This window comes from Haliotis rubra, unplaced genomic scaffold, assembly GCF_003918875.1.
Source record: "Haliotis rubra isolate DU_JTF1 unplaced genomic scaffold, ASM391887v1 Scf528, whole genome shotgun sequence".
In the NCBI taxonomy this organism is placed as follows: Eukaryota; Metazoa; Mollusca; class Gastropoda; order Lepetellida; family Haliotidae; genus Haliotis; species Haliotis rubra.
Window position 1 is genome coordinate 29,881 of NW_025767222.1, and position 21,575 is coordinate 51,455.

At 36.6% G+C, this 21,575-nt stretch overlaps 3 protein-coding genes across 3 annotated transcripts; 1 reads left to right on the plus strand and 2 right to left on the minus strand.

Moving 5' to 3' along the window:
- Positions 1-1,305: 1,305 nt before the first annotated feature.
- Positions 1,306-2,567, minus strand: LOC124252883. Its single transcript, XM_046686559.1, has 2 exons — positions 1,947-2,567; positions 1,306-1,542 (listed from the first exon to the last, which is right to left on the minus strand). Exons 1-2 carry the CDS (start codon positions 2,550-2,552, stop codon positions 1,510-1,512), a joined length of 639 nt encoding a protein of 212 aa, XP_046542515.1. The 5' UTR covers positions 2,553-2,567; the 3' UTR covers positions 1,306-1,509.
- Positions 2,568-2,734: 167 nt separating this feature from the next.
- LOC124252882 lies at positions 2,735-7,191 on the minus strand. Its single transcript, XM_046686558.1, has 8 exons — positions 7,105-7,191; positions 6,657-6,957; positions 6,380-6,508; positions 5,730-5,904; positions 5,423-5,544; positions 4,709-4,838; positions 3,186-3,341; positions 2,735-2,806 (listed from the first exon to the last, which is right to left on the minus strand). Exons 1-8 carry the CDS (start codon positions 7,172-7,174, stop codon positions 2,735-2,737), a joined length of 1,155 nt encoding a protein of 384 aa, XP_046542514.1. The 5' UTR covers positions 7,175-7,191.
- Positions 7,192-14,605: 7,414 nt separating this feature from the next.
- On the plus strand, positions 14,606-17,166 carry LOC124252869. The gene is made up of 7 exons (XM_046686541.1): positions 14,606-14,654; positions 14,761-14,787; positions 15,373-15,420; positions 15,773-15,819; positions 16,064-16,181; positions 16,533-16,617; positions 16,922-17,166. Exons 4-7 carry the CDS (start codon positions 15,788-15,790, stop codon positions 16,993-16,995), a joined length of 309 nt encoding a protein of 102 aa, XP_046542497.1. The 5' UTR covers positions 14,606-14,654; positions 14,761-14,787; positions 15,373-15,420; positions 15,773-15,787; the 3' UTR covers positions 16,996-17,166.
- Positions 17,167-21,575: the final 4,409 nt, after the last annotated feature.

A 21,575-nucleotide genomic window follows, 5' to 3' on the forward strand; every position in this document is an offset into this window, starting at 1 on the left:
TATGTTATTAACCCAACGAGCATTTGGGATTTGCCGAGGTTTTCTTATTGACAATTTCAGTTAGCTATTGCTGTGTGGTACGTACATCTTGCACATGATCATTGATAATGAACATTCGTCATACTTATTTCTTCAATGAATGAAGAATTTATTGAAACTTGTCATTAAAATCATATGCCATGTTATATTTGCACAAGTCCTTACGGAAGCCTAATGCTTTTGAAAATCGAACACAGTGGCTACATTAATCAGAGCAAGGATCCTTGCTACTTGGGAAGGCATATATATACACACACACACACAAAGATCAATATTTTTACACAATAATTTTACATGCCCCAAATGCACATAGGATAACCTTAAAAAAGCTCGAAATAAAAGATTATCCATGTACATATCTTAGTAACTAAGGTGTTCAACGGCTTTCCCAGATGACAAGAATATATATACAGGCTAATTTCGCATGACAAAAAAAACTCATACACATAAAATATCTTGCGAAAGATCGAAATTCAAGATGATCCATGTGCATGTCTTGTTAACCAAGGTTTCCATTGCCTCATTAAAGTTTACAGTAACTGTGATGTCTACATTAACGGGGCCTACTGTTTAATTGTTTACAGGCTGCCGACACCATGAATGGCATGTTGTTTTACACTCTTTCACTTCACATGAATTTGACAGTGATTACCAAATGTTAAATTAATAGTTATGATACACAATCTTGTCAGCTACTTGGGAAGGCATATATATACACACACACACACACACACAAAGATCAATATTTTTACACAGTAATTTTACATGCCCCAAATGCACATAGGATAACCTTACAAAAGCTCGAAATAAAAGATTATCCATGTACATATCTTAGTAACTAAGGTGTTCAACGGCTTTCCCAGATGAAAAGAATATATGACAGGCTAATTTCGCATGACAAAAAAACCCTCATACACATAAAATATCTTGCGAAAGATCGAAATTCAAGATGATCCATGTGCATGTCTTGTTAACCAAGGTTTCCATTGCCTCATTAAAGTTTACAGTAACTGTGATGTCTACATTAACGGGGCCTACTGTTGAATTGTTTACAGGCTGCCGACACCATGAATGGCATGTTGTTTTACACTCTTTCACTTCACATGAATTTGACAGTGATTATCAAATGTTAAATTAATAGTCATGATACACAATCTTGTCAGCTACTTGGGAAGGCATATATATTTTTACACAGTAATTTTACATGCCCAAAAACACATGGCAAAAATACACATAGGATAACCTAGATAAGGTGTTCAGTGGCTTTCCTAGATGGGCAAGAATATATTACAGAATAATGTTACATCATGACAAAGAAAACGTATGCAACAAGTCCAAAGACATCCAAAATCTATATACACCGTATTTTCATGTGCAAACAAAATCAGTCAACAGACCTATTGCACACAGGGATCCATGTGAAGTTGAAAGCTTTGAAGGGCTCTTTAGTTGAGGTATTCTTGAATCCAGCTATTGTGTCCTCCTCTTCCTTTGGACAGACACCTGAAACATTCAAGAACAAAATCACTATAGACATCTGTCAGGAAGAATTTGAACAAGATCCTGCATATAAGTCGGAAGCAATATTTCTAATAATCCGAAATTGGAGCAGAGGTTGTTTTTCTTGAATCCTTGTGCAACTGTTCAGAATTCAAAGAAGCAACATTTGTTTTGCTGTGGCTGGGAATATGCCGAATATGCATTATGTCTATATTCTATTCCCTGATTCTCTACTGAACAAATGAATCGAATCATTTTCACATCATACTTGTTCAAATGAAGCTCATGTGTTCAATAGGGCAATCACATTGGCTTAATGTCAAGATGACTCACAAAAATACATGTTAGGAATAAAACTATGAGTCTAGATTATGTTGCATTATACATAAAAGTATGTATTCACGAACCTGGGACTTCCTGGATATTTTTCGGTGACTTTTCTGGAGAGCTGCCAACAAATTTTCTGGTAATCTCCTTTCTTCCGTTGGAGCAGCATTGAAGTTTTCAAAGTCCTTAAAATCTACTTCAGGATCAACTGTTGTGGACAGTGACTGTAGGTAGCGTCCCCAGTCATCTATTTCCGAAGGTTTAAGGCGAGCCGATTCTTTCCATTTGGGAAGATCTCTGTACATGGATCTTGTAATATCCTCGATGGTTGTACAGAGTGGCCTTACAACAGACAGATGTGGGTTCATACCTGTCAAGTTCATCGGGATTTCACGGTACATTTCATCTGGTAGAGGCCAGTCTTTGTAGGCCAAAGTAAGCTGGCTGCCTTTCATGTATATCTTGAAAATATGGGGAATAGAATGTCCTCTCAATGCATCGCAGCCGGAAAACATGGCTCTGAAATCCCAGACAGATCGTAGCAGTTCTGAATGGGAGTTCTCAGGTCTATATGCAGCTTTCAAAACTTCCAACAACTTGCCAACAGTTGGAGCGGACTTGTGGTGGAGGGCTTGGGAGAATTTTGAAAACATCTGGTCTATATCTTCGTGTGTATGACCAACCATTAGGAAGTTCAGCTTTACCTTAAAGGAATAATAATTCATTTTAACAATAACAGAATCTCTTAAATGCATTATCCGTTAAATAAGATTCATTAAAGCTATTACATATTACTTCACTGCAATTATTATGTCTTACCTTCTTGATCATTTTAGCTGCACGAGATACCCGAGGAAATATAGCATTGTCACGTTCTTGTTGTCTTTAGGGCTGTTGTCCCTTGTATGTACAACACTTCTGGAAGCCCACCTCCTTTACTCTATAGGAAAGAATGTGTCATTTAATTTTACATCATGTGAGTGATAACTAGAATGAAACCATGATATCAAATGCTGAAGCCATGGCTTGCTTAATCATGAAAGATTATTTAAGAATGTGTAACGCTGTTCGGGTTGGACACAAGGTCTGTCTTGTGTGTAGGTATTCAATTTATCACCCTTCGTTGATTGCTCGATTTGTTCGTTTAAATTATGAACAGATGGTGTAACGTATTGAATGATGTAAAGAATGATCAGAATGGTTTACTTTTGATTGATGACATATTTGTTTGCATTGATGAATATTCAATTATGCGTATGCTCATATACAAATGTACATCATTCTTAGCTAATATATACCAAACATAATATTTCCCACACCTGTGCTATCCTCTGGAGAACTGTAAGAAGAACTGTACAGGTCACGTTACAGTCTCCAGGCAGTGCAGAGTTCCACACATATGCATAGGACTTCTCATTACCATGATCCAGAACGCCTGTCACATGATGTTTCATTCGTGTTAGACCAACGTCAGCCTGTGGGTGAAATATGGATTTGTAGATAGTATTCAATACTGCTTTTATACCGTCTTCGTTTGTCAAATTGAATATAGTAAACAAAACGCTCATAAAAGTTATGCATATGTTTCAACCTAATAACTCCATTCTGAATTGGAAAGTGTACAGAATTTAAAGATCTAATTCACATCAAGTATTTTGCTCCAATCCAAAGCGTCATAAACCTTACATACGTTGAACAAAACTATTTCTACTGTTAGGATCGTTTGATAGTGTCTATGTGCCTACATAGTATATCTTAACATAAACAACATCACGTATAACAAATAACAAATGGCACACAATTGTGAGAGGCCATTTGTGGACTAAGGGGCTGGTGATGAAGCCAATACACAAGGGTGCATAAGCCAATAAACAACAAGCTGATAGGGTCTATGGTTTGATTAGTTCTTCATAGACCATTGGTATGTAGTACCCTGGGTCTTTGTTGATCAAAGGTTTATGGCGGCGGATTTCGATGGCTTCCTAACCATTTCTTTTTGTGAAGTCCTGATTCTTGGTTAAGAGGATTTCCTATTTGTCAAACTGGTTCGTAATTAGGAGATGCCAGTTGGGGACTAAGAACAACAAATGGGACTTGTAATGATAATGAAGCCAATAAACAAGAGGGAATAAGTTGTAACAAAGTTTTTTTTGGTTTTGTGAAGTCCTGATTGTTGGTGGAGAGGATTTCGAATTTGTTAAACTTGATTTGATGGGTATGGAATTTCTGTTGATGATCTGAGAGGGCTTATTTGCTGTCAGCTTTGGCAGTTGAGATTGTGTGTACAAAATGGTATCCAGGTTATAACCTGTAGAGTAAAAATACATATTAAGTCTTTTCTGAGTATAGTTACCGCAAGTAAGAAAATAGTGTAGGACGTTTTCATATCCACAAGAGCAACATGTACTGTCTATTAAATGCCTGATTTACTTATCAGCGTTTAGGTCGTCACTTCATCCGAGCCTGAGGCGGCAGTGAACGATTTGGCAAAAACGAGTGCCATAATTCAGGTCATTTTCGGTCTTTGTAATTATTTTTTTTTTAAATTCTGTGAGACTTCATGACTCTTTGGAACTTGGTAGGGCTTTCCACAAATTTGTCGGGTGAAAAGGATTTGGCATAAGAGGCAGATGTCCTTTTATGTACTTTGTATTTCTTTGTAGCTTCTAGTTCCGGAGACAGAGTTTGGGATCAGGTCACAAAGATATTTTGGGAATTGGTTATTGTACATCTTGAAGAAAAAGATGGCAATACCTTCTATATTTCTTGTAAAGTGGGACTCTTTAATGCAACTATTACCATCATATGGTGAAGGAAATATAGGATATCACGCCTCATTTACCTTGGATTGTCTTGGGAATGCTGGCAGGCTTGACTTTTGTTGATCCATGTTGTCAATTATGATAGAAGAATATTTCTCAGGGTTCTCTCGGGCTTTGGAGATGTGCCGGTAGTATTTTTCTCTTGAAAGGCTAAAATACAGTTTTGAATAATGAGTACTTCTTATTGATAACCTTGAAATCCATATTTCTTACAAACATAAAGACACACACACACATGCATACACACACTAGCGATATCTTTCAACACAGAAGAAGAAATATAGTTTATATCATACAATAGAGTGTCACATACTGCATTTCATTTAAAAGGTCATTACATTATTACAGGGATTTAAAAGCAGCATTCGGCCAAATGGCCTATGAGACACATGTAGAATCACAGTTGTATAAAAACACTGGTAATAAAATCACACCCACACATAAACACACGCAACCCCAAACATGTACACAAACACAAACGCACACACACAAACGCGCGCAAGCCTACACGCGAGCGCGCGCACACACACATTCACTTTCTCACAATAAAAAGTATAAATTATATAAATAGAAAACATTTTGATGAGTGAATGCTGTCATTGATATTAGAATAGATTACACTATTACACAGATATTAAGAGAATCTATCCTATTTTATGCTGTGAGTTAAAGTTCTAAAATTAATCTTCGCCTCGACATTGTTTAGGCGATATATTATACCTTTGTAAACATACCTTTGTAAATTGAGGTGTGCCTTTAATCCCTCTTTCAACTCTTTCTGTTCTTCTTTTGATGGCTTGCATAGCATTGCATTCTGGTAGTCCAGACAGTCTTTGCACTGTGTGAAGTCTTTACACTGCGGGGATGATAACGTATATGATCAAAATATATTATACAGATTTAACTTCACCTATATTTACAGCTATATCTTTTGTTCATAAAATCTGTATCATTTTCTGTGTCAGCGATGTTAGTAAACAGTTTAAGGAGCTTCCCTTTTCATGGTGGCACTGAAATGAAATATCAACAAACATTAACTACCTTTGGTATTGTCACGTGGTTAAAGTGTTCGGACCACATTTGTAGAAATCTGTTGTATTTCAAATAAATTGATCCATTCATGCTGAATTCTTCTTGGTATTCTTGCCAGATCGCCCTCTTCGTTAGTGTTGAAGGCAGCTGAATTTGTACCCTGTGTGGCATTGGGTCTCCAAATCTGTGAACAAATAACGGCCATGTCAGGTTCTTCGTCGACTTTTAACGCAACTAGAGTAACACGACAGCACACTTTCCCCTATCCCGATTATTCCCCATTACGATTGACAAAAACCTTTAACACATTCCGAATCACATTTAATCTGGTTCAGCTAGCACCTTCGTTCACAATCAAAACAACCTGGGATACCACTAGTACTTGACTGCTGAATACCACATCCATTACAGTTGAGATCGCGTAACACTAAAATGCCTAACGCTTGGAGAACATATATAATTCCGCCTAACAAATACCAGAAATGGACATGTTAACATCCCAATATTTATATAAATTGAATAGATATGTTATGCACTAAATATTACAGGACGAGTGGGTTTTGTGATATTTTACTACCAAATGAGATCCGATCTGATAAAGTCAACAAAGCACTTCCAATCAATCGTTCAAATATTCACTGCCTTGAGGCCAAAGTTACCTTCTGGTAAAACGGGTTAGCCAGAGCTTTGCTGCTAAAAACCGTTTTGTGTCGTAGCATAAATCTTTTCGATGATCTGGACTGGCTGTGGCGAGGCCTTTCCTGACATCTGACAGTGCGCTGTAATACCTAAGGGAAACGTATAACATGGTGTATACAGTACACTTGCAGACCAAAGGGTTACCCCTAAAAGGGACCTAAAAGGAACATACTATATAGTCCTAACCTTATAAATGTGAACAAGCAAAGAAAATAATGAAATTGCATTCCCACTGACCTTGATTTGCTAATCGCAAAGATTAGTCGCCAACACTTCGGACACACCGAATGGCCTTGAACTGTGAACATGATGTTACATGCGTCCTGTTCTTGGTAGTTGAAAGTAGCCTCTAATTGTGACATGATGTATTGTCTCTGTACATCTCGATCTTTGTCCCAAAAGTACCTTCTTTTCTCCAACACCTCAGAGCTAGTGAACTTGTCCAGACACTTCAGGTCACACGTTGTCCTAAATACCGCTTGAATACTATCATTTTCAACAGCTTTTCTCGCCTTCTTTCCTAGTATCTTGGTTTGTCCTAGAGCAAAAAAAGCAGGTGAGGACCTCACTATAGAGACATCTAAACAGTGAAGATTCCACAGATGTTATTGTGATTAAATAGCGAAGCATCTGAAAACATCCATTTTGGACAGCAGTTGTGTGATTTAAGCAAGGTAACACTTACTTGCAATTGGTTTCCTTTTCCGCCTCGGAATGACAACAGGGGGTGTTTCTGTCATTTGCACTTTCTTCATCTGCTAAGAGCAAAAATGTAATTAAAATGTAGATATGGCTTGCAGAAATTCAGCTTGGTTTAAATGTGTACGTGTAATAAACATGCCCACAGAAAATGGCAAAGTTTGCTTCTGTCTGATAAATTCGTCAGATATCTATTATATAATACATGTATATATTTAGTACGAACACAAGTATTCGATAGTATATAACACAAGCATTCAATAGTATATAATGTTACGACAAACAGAAAATACTATATTTCAGAAAATGTGTATTTTTCTGTATGGAAATACATTTCCAGCAAATAAGACTTTGATTCCTGAATATACCGTACATTAGCATAGTTCCTTTGGATTTTGAAAATTATATAACTTTGCGCAGATGATTTGACAGGTGTCCAATAACTCAGCATAGCAATAAAATCAGTACTTACATTCTGTGCAAAGCAACTCTTCAAAGTCTTGATGGTCGAATAAATCTTCTGAGAAGAGGGTATAGTCAAAGCAAATGTCATCTAAATCTGGTACAGCTGTAAAAATAACGAAATTCAGTCCTAATCTCGCTACTGAGTGGTCAGTGAAACTCGAATTTGTTTATTATATTTGGTTAAAACAATAAATGAAACATTCAACTTCTTGTTTATTCCGTCGAGCGACGTTTCGATGAAGATTCTTACATCGTCATCACTTTTAGCCTGATAACGATGTAAGAATCAACATCGAAACGTCGCCCAACGGCATAAAAATTGTGTGTTTCATTTGATGTCTCACCAACATCTAGAATGCCGATCAAACAATTAGTTAATACAATAGCTTAACTTACTACATAACAAAACAAAAGTATACAAAGTAAGTGGCCATGGATACTCGCTTCAGCTACAAATCATACTTGTGGATTTATCAAAATGGATATAAGTAGGCCTGTGGACCTTTTAACCCGTTAATAATTGTCAGGCCGGGAATGTCACATTTCAAAAATGACTCCTGCCAGGAATGCCCACATTTCAATAACATGCAATAGATTAATTACTTGGATTACCGTAACCGGTAATAGACTGTTCCCACACAAAAGAAACGTTACCCTCCTACCATCTATGAATTACTATCAAAAATATGTTAGAAGGTATTAGTTTACAAGAAAGCTTACCAACTTGTCAGCTTAACAACAAATCACGAACCAAATTCTCACACGAATTCATACTGCATCTTTTTCAGAAGAGTTAAATTGTCCTAATTTCCACCATGACGAAATAAACCAACAACAGTGATTTAGATGTCCAAAAGAAAGGTTGAAAATAATATCCTGCTTAAGACAGAGATAAACCATTTAAAGTCACAATTTTTCAATTATTAAAACAAGAAACAACTGTTTTAGACTGTAAAATTGTAAAAGAATCATTCCTATGATTTCAGTCTTTTAAAACATGTTCTGCTGATTTGAATTAGTGAAAACAAGTACAATATTGTCTTTGATATTGTGAAAAAGTGTTAAAGAAACACCGAAAATGACCTTTGCAGCAGCAAGTTTCCATACGAAATGTACACATGGCAACAAATTAAACCATTATCATTTTTAAGTTTTTCAGATTTAGATGTTTTTAATATGATGTGATAATATTATATGTAATATTAGTATATTATATTGTGCTAATTATAGAAATAAAATCTCTTGTGATCTGAATAAAATTATGAGGAAACATGTCATGTTTTGTTAAATACGGTAACCTGTTTGAATAACTAAATATGTTTTGACACCATAGCCGGGAGAGCCACATTCCATGTTCACGCAACCACAACTATTGCCGGGAGAGCCACATCAATTTTGGCTATCTGTTTCGGAAATGTGGGTCTCCCGGCCTGTAACCATTTGTGACACTAGTCGCGTGAAGTGAGGACGAGCTGTACGTTCTATTTAATAGCATTATTCAAGGGTTTTCTCCAGCCGCAATATCGCAAAAACGTATTGAGTAATATCTATAATGCAAGCGATAAATGAATTCGAATATTGTAACAATAACGTAAAGGGCAATTGCTCGTTTGTGGGTATAAACGTATCTATACAGTCACTTACCAACGCAGTCCAAGTCCTTGTGAGTTCTGGCTTCTTGATTTGAGGGGCGCCCGATAACTGCATCTGTCATGGCTTCAAATGTGATTTCTTCCATAAAGGAAATAGGGAACTAGTACATAAGTCAACATGTGCGAAATTCGCAAATCCGAAGAAACAGTTTTTCTTTTAGCAAAACAGTGATGAAGATTGTCAGAAGGAATCACTGGATATCATATATATGCTACTTCTTCATCAAGTTGTTGAACATCCGTTTCTGGTCCCTTGATGATGATGATTTGGAGATTTGACGTGCGCTCTGATGCCTTCTCCATCCCATAACAATATATAATCGGAAGACATTAAGTCACGATAAAGTGATTTCCCCAAACAGAATTCCCATTGGTCAGTTCGACATCTCATGTAATAAAACAATCAACTGGACATTACAAATGATTGTGAGATATTTAGCACGTAATGCGCAGACATGAATCTTTCGCCTAAATACCTGCACCTGCACCTGTATATCCCACAGCTAGTGTCACTTAATTGCCCAGCGTGATCAATGGAATGAAGCAAAATACACTTAAAAGCGTCGGCTCGTTTACTCCAATACACAAGACCAAACATGGGACAGACCGATTTCTTTGCTGGCGCTCGAGCTTTCCTGAAATTACGTAACTGGACCGTTCCACGCCGTGGCCTCATGTTTGCACTAAAATACTCAACAAACTGAGATGGTACACAGAAATGTACGATTGTAAACGAGATAGTGGCAAACTAAATTAACATGTTGTGGATGATAACAGCACTAACTTGAACAAGTATTTATCACATTTATCTGCAATAAATAGTTATCTGTGCAGAGATCATTTAACATAAGGCACATTTGAAACAGTAATGACGTTGCATGATGTATATGGTTATTGTTTATTTTCGGCAACCTGTGTTGGTAAACAAGCATTTTGTGCTTATTAACAATTTCAAACTCGTGATCCATAAAAACTTGTTCCATAAGGTTACAAATAAGCAAAAATGATTGACAACTCATGTGTAAATAGATTAATGAAGCATGTGTTCATAAGTAAATGAAGGAAAGATGCAATTAACAATATGATGATAAGTGCTGCAATGAAAACAAGTGAACATACCGGGACACACAAGAGTTCTAGCATTTACATTTAATATATCCATTTCAACACTTTTGCTTAAAAGAAGTCTAGACATTTCTAGATCCTATCCGTAGATGTAAAAGAAGGCATTTTTTCTGATTTTACTATATTTAGTTCAGTTGTCAATTTCTACCTCCGTAATATACATCAAAGTAAATATTACATTTATTTTGTTCTTTGAAAAGGGCGTGAAATGTCTAGCCTCGAGAGGCAGTGAATTCCAGAGTTTGATTGTGTCTGGAATGAATGATTTGGCATATCTTATTGTTGGAATATGCTTTTTAAATTAGTTCAATCACGTAAGGGATAACGACTATTATCCCCGACTAATTGGGGTAATAGATTCCACAGATAGTCCGGTAATAAACGATGATACATTTTATAAAGTGTTAGCAATTTATAGTATTTTCGCCTTTCAATCAACGAAGTTTCGCGATATATTATTTCATATCTTGTTCTACGGACAGCACCAGCTATTCTTCTAAGGACATCTAAATGTAGTTTTTCTAAAGTAAGAGCTTGCTGATCTGTGCAGTTGTCCCAAATCCAAATATGAGAGCAGTAATGAAAAGAAGGATGAATACAAGATTTGTACATGGTGTATATATGAAATGATAGAAACCGTTTTGAGCACAATCGGTTAATACTTTGAACCTACTTACCTTAGTATTTTTAATACAAATCAAGATAAACCGTTTTAAAGCAACTTACTTTGCATACATTGAATAAACGTTTCTAAATGTTTAAAGCAGGAAACAGCCGATTGGAGACCCATATCCTCATTTCGGTTAAGTGTGTGTTTAGCAATAATCTGTTATCAAATTAGGGTCTGACTCAATTCAATATACAAGACGTACATGAATACAATGGATTGACCAGCATTTCCCTGACAGCGATGATGAGGGGTATAAGAGTGGGCTTGTAAGTAACAACTTCCTTTGAAACGTCTCGTATATGCTTTTACAACTATTAAAACGTCTCATTAATATATACGACACTTGGCGACGTTCCCGTCACTTATCATTGACCGACAGTTGACGAAAGTTGGAAGGAATGGCGATGCAGTGGCAGCTTGGATCTTCGGTGCACAGAGTTCTCACATTTGGATTGTTCGGTGGAAAAGAGGAATGTCAGGTTCTGGCGTTGTATCCGTCCGTTGCGTGCCCCCAAAAAGTTACAGTTGAAGTAAGTTAATTTCTATCAGAAACTAGGCTTGTATTTGATCGTATTTATTCGAGATATGTTCATCAATGGAAATTCTTGATGCTAAACAAAATGTACGCCATGCAATCCGTGTCTACGTAAGCTCTAAAATGCACATAAATAGAGGAAAATATTGGATAATATTCGATAAGGGCGTTAATCGGTTATAAAACCTTTAATTTCCCTCGAGTGTTATGTGTTTACCATTGCAAATTTCAGCTAGACAGGTGCATCAAGGGTAATGTGAAGAAACTGAACTGCTTGGTGACGAAGTACATGGGAAATGACAGCTTCCTAGATGAGTTAATCGTGGCTACTGACGCGGCAAAATTCGCTCGGACTTTGAAGTTTTTAATGATTAACGGGAATATCAGTTTCTACAAAGGTAAGACGAACAAATTTAAGCAAATCAGTATGAGATGCTTGATGGGCATTTAGTAGGTATTGATTTACATCTTCTTTTATATTTACAACACGACGTTTCTGGGCTGCTTCTTGCCCCTTCATCAGTTGAATGACAGAATATGATTACGAGAAAAATATATATACTGGGCAAAAATAGTGAGGGATATATATGTAAATTTTGAAATTATGAATAATGATCTATATATTCATTTACATATGGTTAAAAATTCACATTCACAAATATCCCTAACTTATTTTGTCCAGTATAGTATGTACAGGAAGCCAGTGAGATTGTATTACAAATTGATATGCTCAGAGATCAAGGAGATTAAGTAATGTGTTTTGATTGAGATGGACAGACTTAAAAGAGTGATATGTTTATACAATGAATGTACAGAATGTTTATACAATGAAAAGGATTGGATATACATAAAACACATAAAAGCATGTACAGTGAACATGGGGAAACATGTATATTGAAAGCTTATCATTCTATGCACCACGCATTCGGTAGGAAAACACCCTAATCCCTGTTAATTTCAGGTTTTGCGCGGTGGATCCAGATGGCCTCCATTAATCCACTAAATCAGTATGGTTTCAATGTTAGTATACATTAATTTGGCTTATTGTGAGTAGTTACACAGTCAAAGCAGGTGACATTGCATGTTAACTTTTGTAAAATTGTGTAATTGTTTAGCGTGGCATGTATTATAATACAACTTGTTTAATAAACAGAACAATCCGCGACGAGCACGGCAGTTTCTGTTGAACCAGTAGGTTTGGAGGAATCACCTGACATCCATGGCGAGGGGTTGGACACCAGCGACTTCCAAGCCGTTGTGGAGGTAATTAGACCACTCCAACACACTTTTTTGTGATCGTATGACACTGTAAACTCAGTGCTTACATCTATTCCCACAAACACAAATGGGAAATCCAAATCCGAATACTGACCACTTTACAATCTTTATAATTGTAGACATTTCGGAGACTCCACCCAGCTAACCCCCAATTTGACACTACAGCAGTACTTGACTCCAAACATAAAGAATGGAGAGCGAAATGCATGGCAGCCGTGGGCCTGGAATCGGAGAAGGTATGTACATGTCAAGAGGATCAGTCAGTAGTATATCAATATATTGATTAATATGTCAGCTAGTTGCGGGAATGGAAGGCTTCTTATTTCCCTTTTTGAAAATATTGATAGTAATAACAAGTTATCAGAGCGTACGTATCGAACATGCTCATTCAGATGAGATACAGTGTTTTATTCTATTTTAGACATACTTTGGGGGTGCCTACAAGGAACACCTGGCAGTTTCGGTGATGTCTCAGAGGTGTTATGATGCCGCGGCAAACATCATGACACAGTATCGACATAATCAACTCCCGAAACAGACAGCAAAGGCCGTCAACAGGGCGTTGTTTAAAGAAATACCTGGAACACGGGACGAGGAAGCCTTGTACCAGAAATTGATTGACTTCAGGGATGGAAGGACCGGAAAAGAGAACTTTAACCGGACTTTAAAAATAATGAAAAAGGGAAAGGTATGAATTAGTTTTAAATTACTGAAGTTTAGTGTATTAGCTGAGGAAATATATGCTCCACATATATTATGGATTTGGGATTACAAGATGACATGATACATTATGTTGCCTTCACACCAGGTATTATATATAGATCCACTGGGCAGACAGACAGAGACGCACACGAACACGCACAAACACACACACACAACTTGATGACCGAAAGGATTTTTCATTACAGACACAAGACGAATTGACCTTGAAAAGGGGGAGAATGAAAAGTTAAAACAAGAACTGAAAAGGCAAGAGAAAAGGATTGCGTCCTTGGAAACAGAAATCCAGATACTGAAGGTAGGCAGAATATTATTCTCCGAAACTAATGTTCTTATCGCCATACTCGACATGTTCTTCATGCTGTTTTGATATGCAATGTTAAATATTATTTCAGGCTGGTGCTTCTCATGGCAATGACCAGCCACAAATGGAAACAAGTAACGTGAGTACTATGCACATCTGCACAGATTATCAGACTGCACAGTCATCTCATTATAGAACATTACACTCCTGTAATGATAGATAACACATACTTACAAAGTGCCTGGTCAAATGTAACAAATTTCTGATTACCGGGTACACCATTCTAGTTCACGTCAAGTTCGTACTCATACTCGACACTGGTTACCTTTAATGAAGGGCTTCTCAAAGACGCAACCAAGAATTCACGTTATTACTACCATACAGTTCACATACAAATATGAGTGGCATGGTATACGAAGATGTTTTAACATTTCTTGATGTGAAGATTATTTACATGAATATTTTTATCTGCAGATTTACGAGTTTCAATCCGAGGATTTTTTCCCGTGGTATGTATAGCGACTTCCGTGTATAGTCGCGTACCGCCATTGTGTAACCTGCTACATATGTTAATGATCACGAAAGGAGTTGTCATGGCAAAGATATTGGCATTTTTCAACGTTTGATTGGCATTTGGAAGTTTAAGGTTATTGTAAAGATAACATATACTTAAAGTACTAAACCTTGTGCCATAGGTTCTTCGATGAGTAACGAAAGTCATCTGTACTTACAGGAGACTGATTTGGAAGCAGAACTCCGACATGAAGCAAGCGGGGACGAGAATACGGTATGTGAGTCTTGTATTCCACACAAATGAGTACCCACCTATATTCCATAGCTAATGACTTCTGAATATTTTCTGAATAAAACTATTTCCATTCATTTCGTTACAGGCAACGGGGACACAACAGCACGAGCAGGTATTATGACACTCATTATACAGTATCCTCGGATAAAACAGGGGTCATAAGCTATAGCAAGCCATCAACCAATAAAGAATAGCTGATCTAATGTTGAGTATTTTCAGAAAGAAAATTATTTAATTCATTCTTAAGATGAAATCATTTGGATAACTACAGATCCTGGTCTTAAGGTTAATTTGACTTTCTAAATGGTACATATGTTATATTTGGGATTACATTTTCTTAGTAAAGTACAGATTCTAGTACTTTTTGGGTTGAGTCCCATCCGGGATTCGAACCGACACCCTCAGGGTCAGGCACCTAATCGCTAGCACACAAAGCCGTGCCAATTGACACTTATCAGAGGGGTACACAAAGTCCGCAGTCTAGACTACCAGCTGTCCGACTTCCATTTTTGTGGACGCCGCAGTGGCTGAGCGGTCTAGGCGTCTGACTAGGCGGTGTGCTGGCGATTAGGTGCCTGACTCTGAGGGTGCGGGTTCGAGTAATCCCAAATATAACATGTTACATTTGACCACTTTCTGAAAATGGCATTGTGTATTTCATTTCTAAATAGCATTGTGTAATTTTCGTTGCGTTAAGGTTCAACGCTTTATCGAACAACACCGAAGGAAGGAAGAAACAAATGCTGTGAGTCTTTGCTTCTCTGTACATGTTGTCACTCCCACAACATCATGCCCGCTCATTGTGAGCTACTAAAGAGCGATTGATCTGTATCATAAATTATAATTATGTAATGTGTGAGACAGATTGCTTAATTTTAAATCTGGTGCTATGACATTTTCACTATTAGTGGATGATATTGTAATGAACAAGCCAACTTTGTAATGGGTGCATACTCGGCTTAAACACACAACATCATGCAGAGCGTTTTAATTATCAAACGGCGTAAACAGTAATCCAAAAGGCATTATCATCAGAGGAATGCCATATGAATATAAACTCTACCTGCGCTCATTATTTGTATTTGATTACGTTTCAGACGACTGGAAAATTGATGGAGGGCAAAGATGAAGACACGGGAATGTGGTAAGAATCTCCCAGCTATATATCTGCTGTCAGCGGAATCTGATGCTGCTAGTTTACTACATTGATGAAAGACAGTGCAGGCAATTCCGAACCCACAGTTACCCTATAATTTACGCATGGCTTCTTCTGGTCGGTGCATTTAAAAATAATTGCTGAGACGATATGTAAGATACTAAGTAATACCAGTACACGTGACATGGGCTTCTGTTCGATGTCTTCTCATTATGTTGCATTATATTATCAGGTTCAAGGTAAAAATTATACAGGAAGGAAATTCTCGTGTGAAGGTCCATTGGATGAACTATTCAAAACACTATGATTCGTGGATAGAGACGAGCCTCATCAGACCCATCAAGCCAAAGGTTAGTATGATATCAAGGAATATATTTTTCAAGATGATTCTCAAATGTGACATGTAGTACCAGCCATGACTGACCCGACAAGACTTCTAGTCTTTTAGATGCAGTTTTAACACAGTTGCAGTGAATTGAGATTTTTCACCAAGAGAAGTGATGTTTATATATAGTTATGTTATGTAGTTATGCAGTTGATGAAAAGCTGTAAGTAAACAAAATGGATTATGTTCAATTTGATGTCATACGCTTGTTGAAAAAAGCACTTGTATTAAACATTTCCTTTTCCCATTAGACAGATTTTTGTCCCACTCGTATTGCTAGCCACAGAAAAAGATAATTCACAAATCTGCGCTTCAGTTTGCAGAAGGGGACATGGTCAGCGCCCGTTACAACGTAACGTATAGGACAATGTATCCAGCAACAGTTGTAGCCGTTGATGGGGGTACGTCTATTATATCATTAGGTTTACTTAATGTATTAACATATCTTTCTACTGTTAGATTTGTCGACATTGTAAATAATATTGTGCATCGTACATAGTCCAGTAACGTACATCTCTTCCATTGGTTATACTTTTACTCTGTTATATTGAACAACGAGGATGTGACATCATTTGCTTGATAACGGTGTTAGTAGCTACACCGAAACGTCGCTCATAAAAGAAGTTGTATATCCATAACTCTCCTCGTTGATCATCACACCAACTTCTAAATGCCATTCAAACAAGCTCTGTCATATTGTTTCAGACAAGGTGTTTCTTCGTTATGAAGATGGACTGGAAAAGAAAATTCACCAAAGATATGTAGAAAAAAGAAACTAATGTGGGACCGCAGTGTATACAGTATATGGTCTATATGTATTGAAACATAGATATCTATTCTGCATTTTATCTCATTTTCTATTTGGAACCTTTTTATCATGTGTCAAATATGAACATTTTTACCTTGATATACACGTAGGGGTTCCCTTAAAAACGTGAATTATAATATATATGTATGTATGTATGAATGTGTGTGTGTGTGTGTGTGTGTGTGTGCATCACAAATTCGAGTATGCCAAATGCCCATAAACACATTTTGTATTTGCAAGTATATACATTCATGAATAAATCATTTTAACCCTCAAAAACGTTTTTTACTTGACGCTATTTGCTTAGCCAAGTGGATGCATCTTAAAGCAAAAGAAACTTCGCTATATGCAAAATTACATAGTGAGATGGATGTTGGTGGATAATGGTGCTGACCGCATGTCACTGTAACACCACAAACTGATAGTTTCTATCTTTGGATATGATTGTTTTAATGAAGTGAGGACTATTATTTGCGTGCGTGAGAGCGTTTGTGGGTGCATGTGGGTGCATAACGAATAGTTACATGCAGAATATGCTAACATTTCTTCTGGCTGGGCGAAATGTTTTCTCTATCGCCCTAAATTAGCCGAAGTAAGCAACAATGAGCTAAAATATGTGTCATGATACTCATTTACAACCTTTAAACTTGAAAACAACCATGATTTTGAGCAAAAATAGAAAATCTCGCTCTAAATTCGCCGACTTAAGTCACAATGAGTTGAAAATTGTGTCATTATACTCATACACGTGCTTTCATTCATTTACAACCTCTAAACTTGAAAAAAGCATGATTTTGAGCAAAAGTAGAAACTCTCGCCCATGGGCCAAATGTTTTCTCGCCCATGGGCAAGATATTTTAATATCGGTCTAAATTAGTCGAATTAAGTCACAATGAGTTAAATTTTGTGTGGTGATACTTATAAACATGCTTTCATTCATTTACAACCTTCAAACTTGAAAAAAACCATGATTTTGAGCAAAAGTAGAAAATCTCGCCCATGGGCCAAACTTTCTTTCGCCCATGGGCGAGATATTTTAATATCGGTCTAAATTAGTCGAATTAAGTCACAATGAGTTAAATTTTGTGTGGTGATACTTATAAACATGCTTTCATTCATTTACAACCTTCAAACTTGAAAAAAGCATGATTTTGAGCAAAAGTAGAAAATCTCGCCCATGGGCCAAATGTTTTCTCGCCCATGGGCGAGATATTTTAATATCGGTCTAAATTAGCCGAATTAAGTCACAATGAGTTAAATTTTGTGTGGTGATACTTCTAAACATGCTTTCATTCATTTACAACCTTCAAACTTGAAAAAGCATGATTTTGAGCAAAGTAGAAAATCTCGCCCATGGGCCAAACTTGTTTTTCGCCCATGGGCGAGATATTTTAATATCGGTCTAAATTAGCCGAATTAAGTCACAATGAGTTAAATTTTGTGTGGTGATACTTATAAACGTGCTTTCATTCATTTACAACCTTCAAACTTGAAAAAAGCATGATTTTGAGCAAAAGTAGAAAATCTCGCCCATGGGCCAAATGTTTTCTCGCCCATGGGCGAGATATTTTAATATCGGTCTAAATTAGCCGAATTAAGTCACAATGAGTTAAATTTTGTGTGGTGATACTTATAAACATGCTTTCATTCATTTACAACCTTCAAACTTGAAAAAAGCATGATTTTGAGCAAAAGTAGGAAATCTCGCCCATGGGCCAAATGTTTTCTCGCCCATGGGCGAGATACTTTTAATATCGGTCTAAATTAGCCGAATTAAGTCACAATGAGTTAAATTTTGTGTGGTGATACTTATGAACGTGCTTTCATTCATTTACAACCTTTAAACTTGAAAAAAGCATGATTTTGAGCAAAAGTAGAAAATCTCGCCCATGGGCCAAATGTTTTCTCGCCCATGGGCAAGATATTTTAATATCGGTCTAAATTAGTCGAATTAAGTCACAATGAGTTAAATTTTGTGTGGTGATACTTATAAACGTGCTTTCATTCATTTTCAACCTTCAAACTTGAAAAAAGCATGATTTTGAGCAAAAGTAGGAAATCTCGCCCATGGGCCAAATGTTTTCTCGCCCATGGGCGAGATATTTTAATATCGGTCTAAAGTAGCCGAATTAAGTCACAATGAGTTAAATTTTGTGTGGTGATACTTATAAACGTGCTTTCATTCATTTACAACCTTTAAACTTGAAAAAAGCATGATTTTGAGCAAAAGTAGAAAATCTCGCCCATGGGCCAAATGTTTTCTCGCCCATGGGCGAGATATTTTAATATCGGTCTAAATTAGCCGAATTAAGTCACAATGAGTTAAATTTTGTGTGGTGATACTTATAAACGTGCTTTCATTCATTTACAACCTTTAAACTTGAAAAAAGCATGATTTTGAGCAAAAGTAGAAAATCTCGCCCATGGGCCAAACTTTCTTTCGCCCATGGGCGAGATATTTTAATATCGGTCTAAATTAGCCGAATTAAGTCACAATGAGTTAAATTTTGTGTGGTGATACTTATAAACGTGCTTTCATTCATTTACAACCTTTAAACTTGAAAAAAGCATGATTTTGAGCAAAAGTAGAAAATCTCGCCCATGGGCCAAATGTTTTCTCGCCCATGGGCGAGATATTTTAATATCGGTCTAAATTAGTCGAATTAAGTCACAATGAGTTAAATTTTGTGTGGTGATACTTATAAACATGCTTTCATTCATTTACAACCTTCAAACTTGAAAAACCCATGATTTTGAGCAAACATAGAAAATCTCGCCCATGGGCCAAACTTTCTTTCGCCCATGGGCGAGAAATTTTAATATCGGTCTAAATTAGCCGAATTAAGTCACAATGAGTTAAATTTTGTGTGGTGATACTTCTAAACATGCTTTCATTCATTTACAACCTTCAAACTTGAAAAAAGCATGATTTTGAGCAAAAGTAGAAAATCTCGCCCATGGGCCAAACTTTTTTTCGCCCATGGGCGAGATATTTTAATATCGGTCTAAATTAGCCGAATTAAGTCACAATGAGTTAAATTTTGTGTGGTGATACTTATAAACGTGCTTTCATTCATTTACAACCTTCAAACTTGAAAAAGCATGATTTTGAGCAAAAAGTAGAAAATCTCGCCCATGGGCCAAAATGTTTTTCGCCCATGGGCGAGATATTTTAATATCGGTCTAAAGTAGCCGAATTAAGTCACAATGAGTTAAATTTTGTGTGGTGATACTTATAAACGTGCTTTCATTCATTTACAACCTTTAAACTTGAAAAAAGCATGATTTTGAGCAAAAGTAGAAAATCTCGCCCATGGGCCAAATGTTTTCTCGCCCATGGGCGAGATATTTTAATATCGGTCTAAATTAGCCGAATTAAGTCACAATGAGTTAAATTTTGTGTGGTGATACTTATGAACGTGCTTTCATTCATTTACAACCTTTAAACTTGAAAAAAGCATGATTTTGAGCAAAAGTAGAAAATCTCGCCCATGGGCCAAATGTTTTCTCGCCCATGGGCAAGATATTTTAATATCGGTCTAAATTAGTCGAATTAAGTCACAATGAGTTAAATTTTTTGTGTGGTGATACTTATAAACATGCTTTCATTCATTTACAACCTTCAAACTTGAAAAAAGCATGATTTTGAGCAAAAGTAGAAAATCTCGCCCATGGGCCAAATGTTTTCTCGCCCATGGGCGAGATATTTTAATATCGGTCTAAATTAGCCGAATTAAGTCACAATGAGTTAAATTTTGTGTGGTGATACTTATAAACGTGCTTTCATTCATTTACAACCTTTAAACTTGAAAAAAGCATGATTTTGAGCAAAAGTAGAAAATCTCGCCCATGGGCCAAACTTTCTTTCGCCCATGGGCGAGATATTTTAATATCGGTCTAAATTAGCCGAATTAAGTCACAATGAGTTAAATTTTGTGTGGTGATACTTATAAACATGCTTTCATTCATTTACAACCTTCAAACTTGAAAAAAGCATGATTTTGAGCAAAAGTAGAAAATCTCGCCCATGGGCCAAACTTTCTTTCGCCCATGGGCGAGATATTTTAATATCGGTCTAAATTAGCCGAATTAAGTCACAATGAGTTAAATTTTGTGTGGTGATACTTATAAACATGCTTTCATTCATTTACAACCTTCAAACTTGAAAAAAGCATGATTTTGAGCAAAAGTAGAAAATCTCGCCCATGGGCCAAATGTTTTCTCGCCCATGGGCGAGATCTTTTAATATCGGTCTAAATTAGTCGAATTAAGTCACAATGAGTTAAATTTTGTGTGGTGATACTTATAAACATGCTTTCATTCATTTACAACCTTCAAACTTGAAAAACCCATGATTTTGAGCAAACATAGAAAATCTCGCCCATGGGCCAAACTTTCTTTCGCCCATGGGCGAGAAATTTTAATATCGGTCTAAATTAGCCGAATTAAGTCACAATGAGTTAAATTTTGTGTGGTGATACTTCTAAACATGCTTTCATTCATTTACAACCTTCAAACTTGAAAAACCCATGATTTTGAGCAAACATAGAA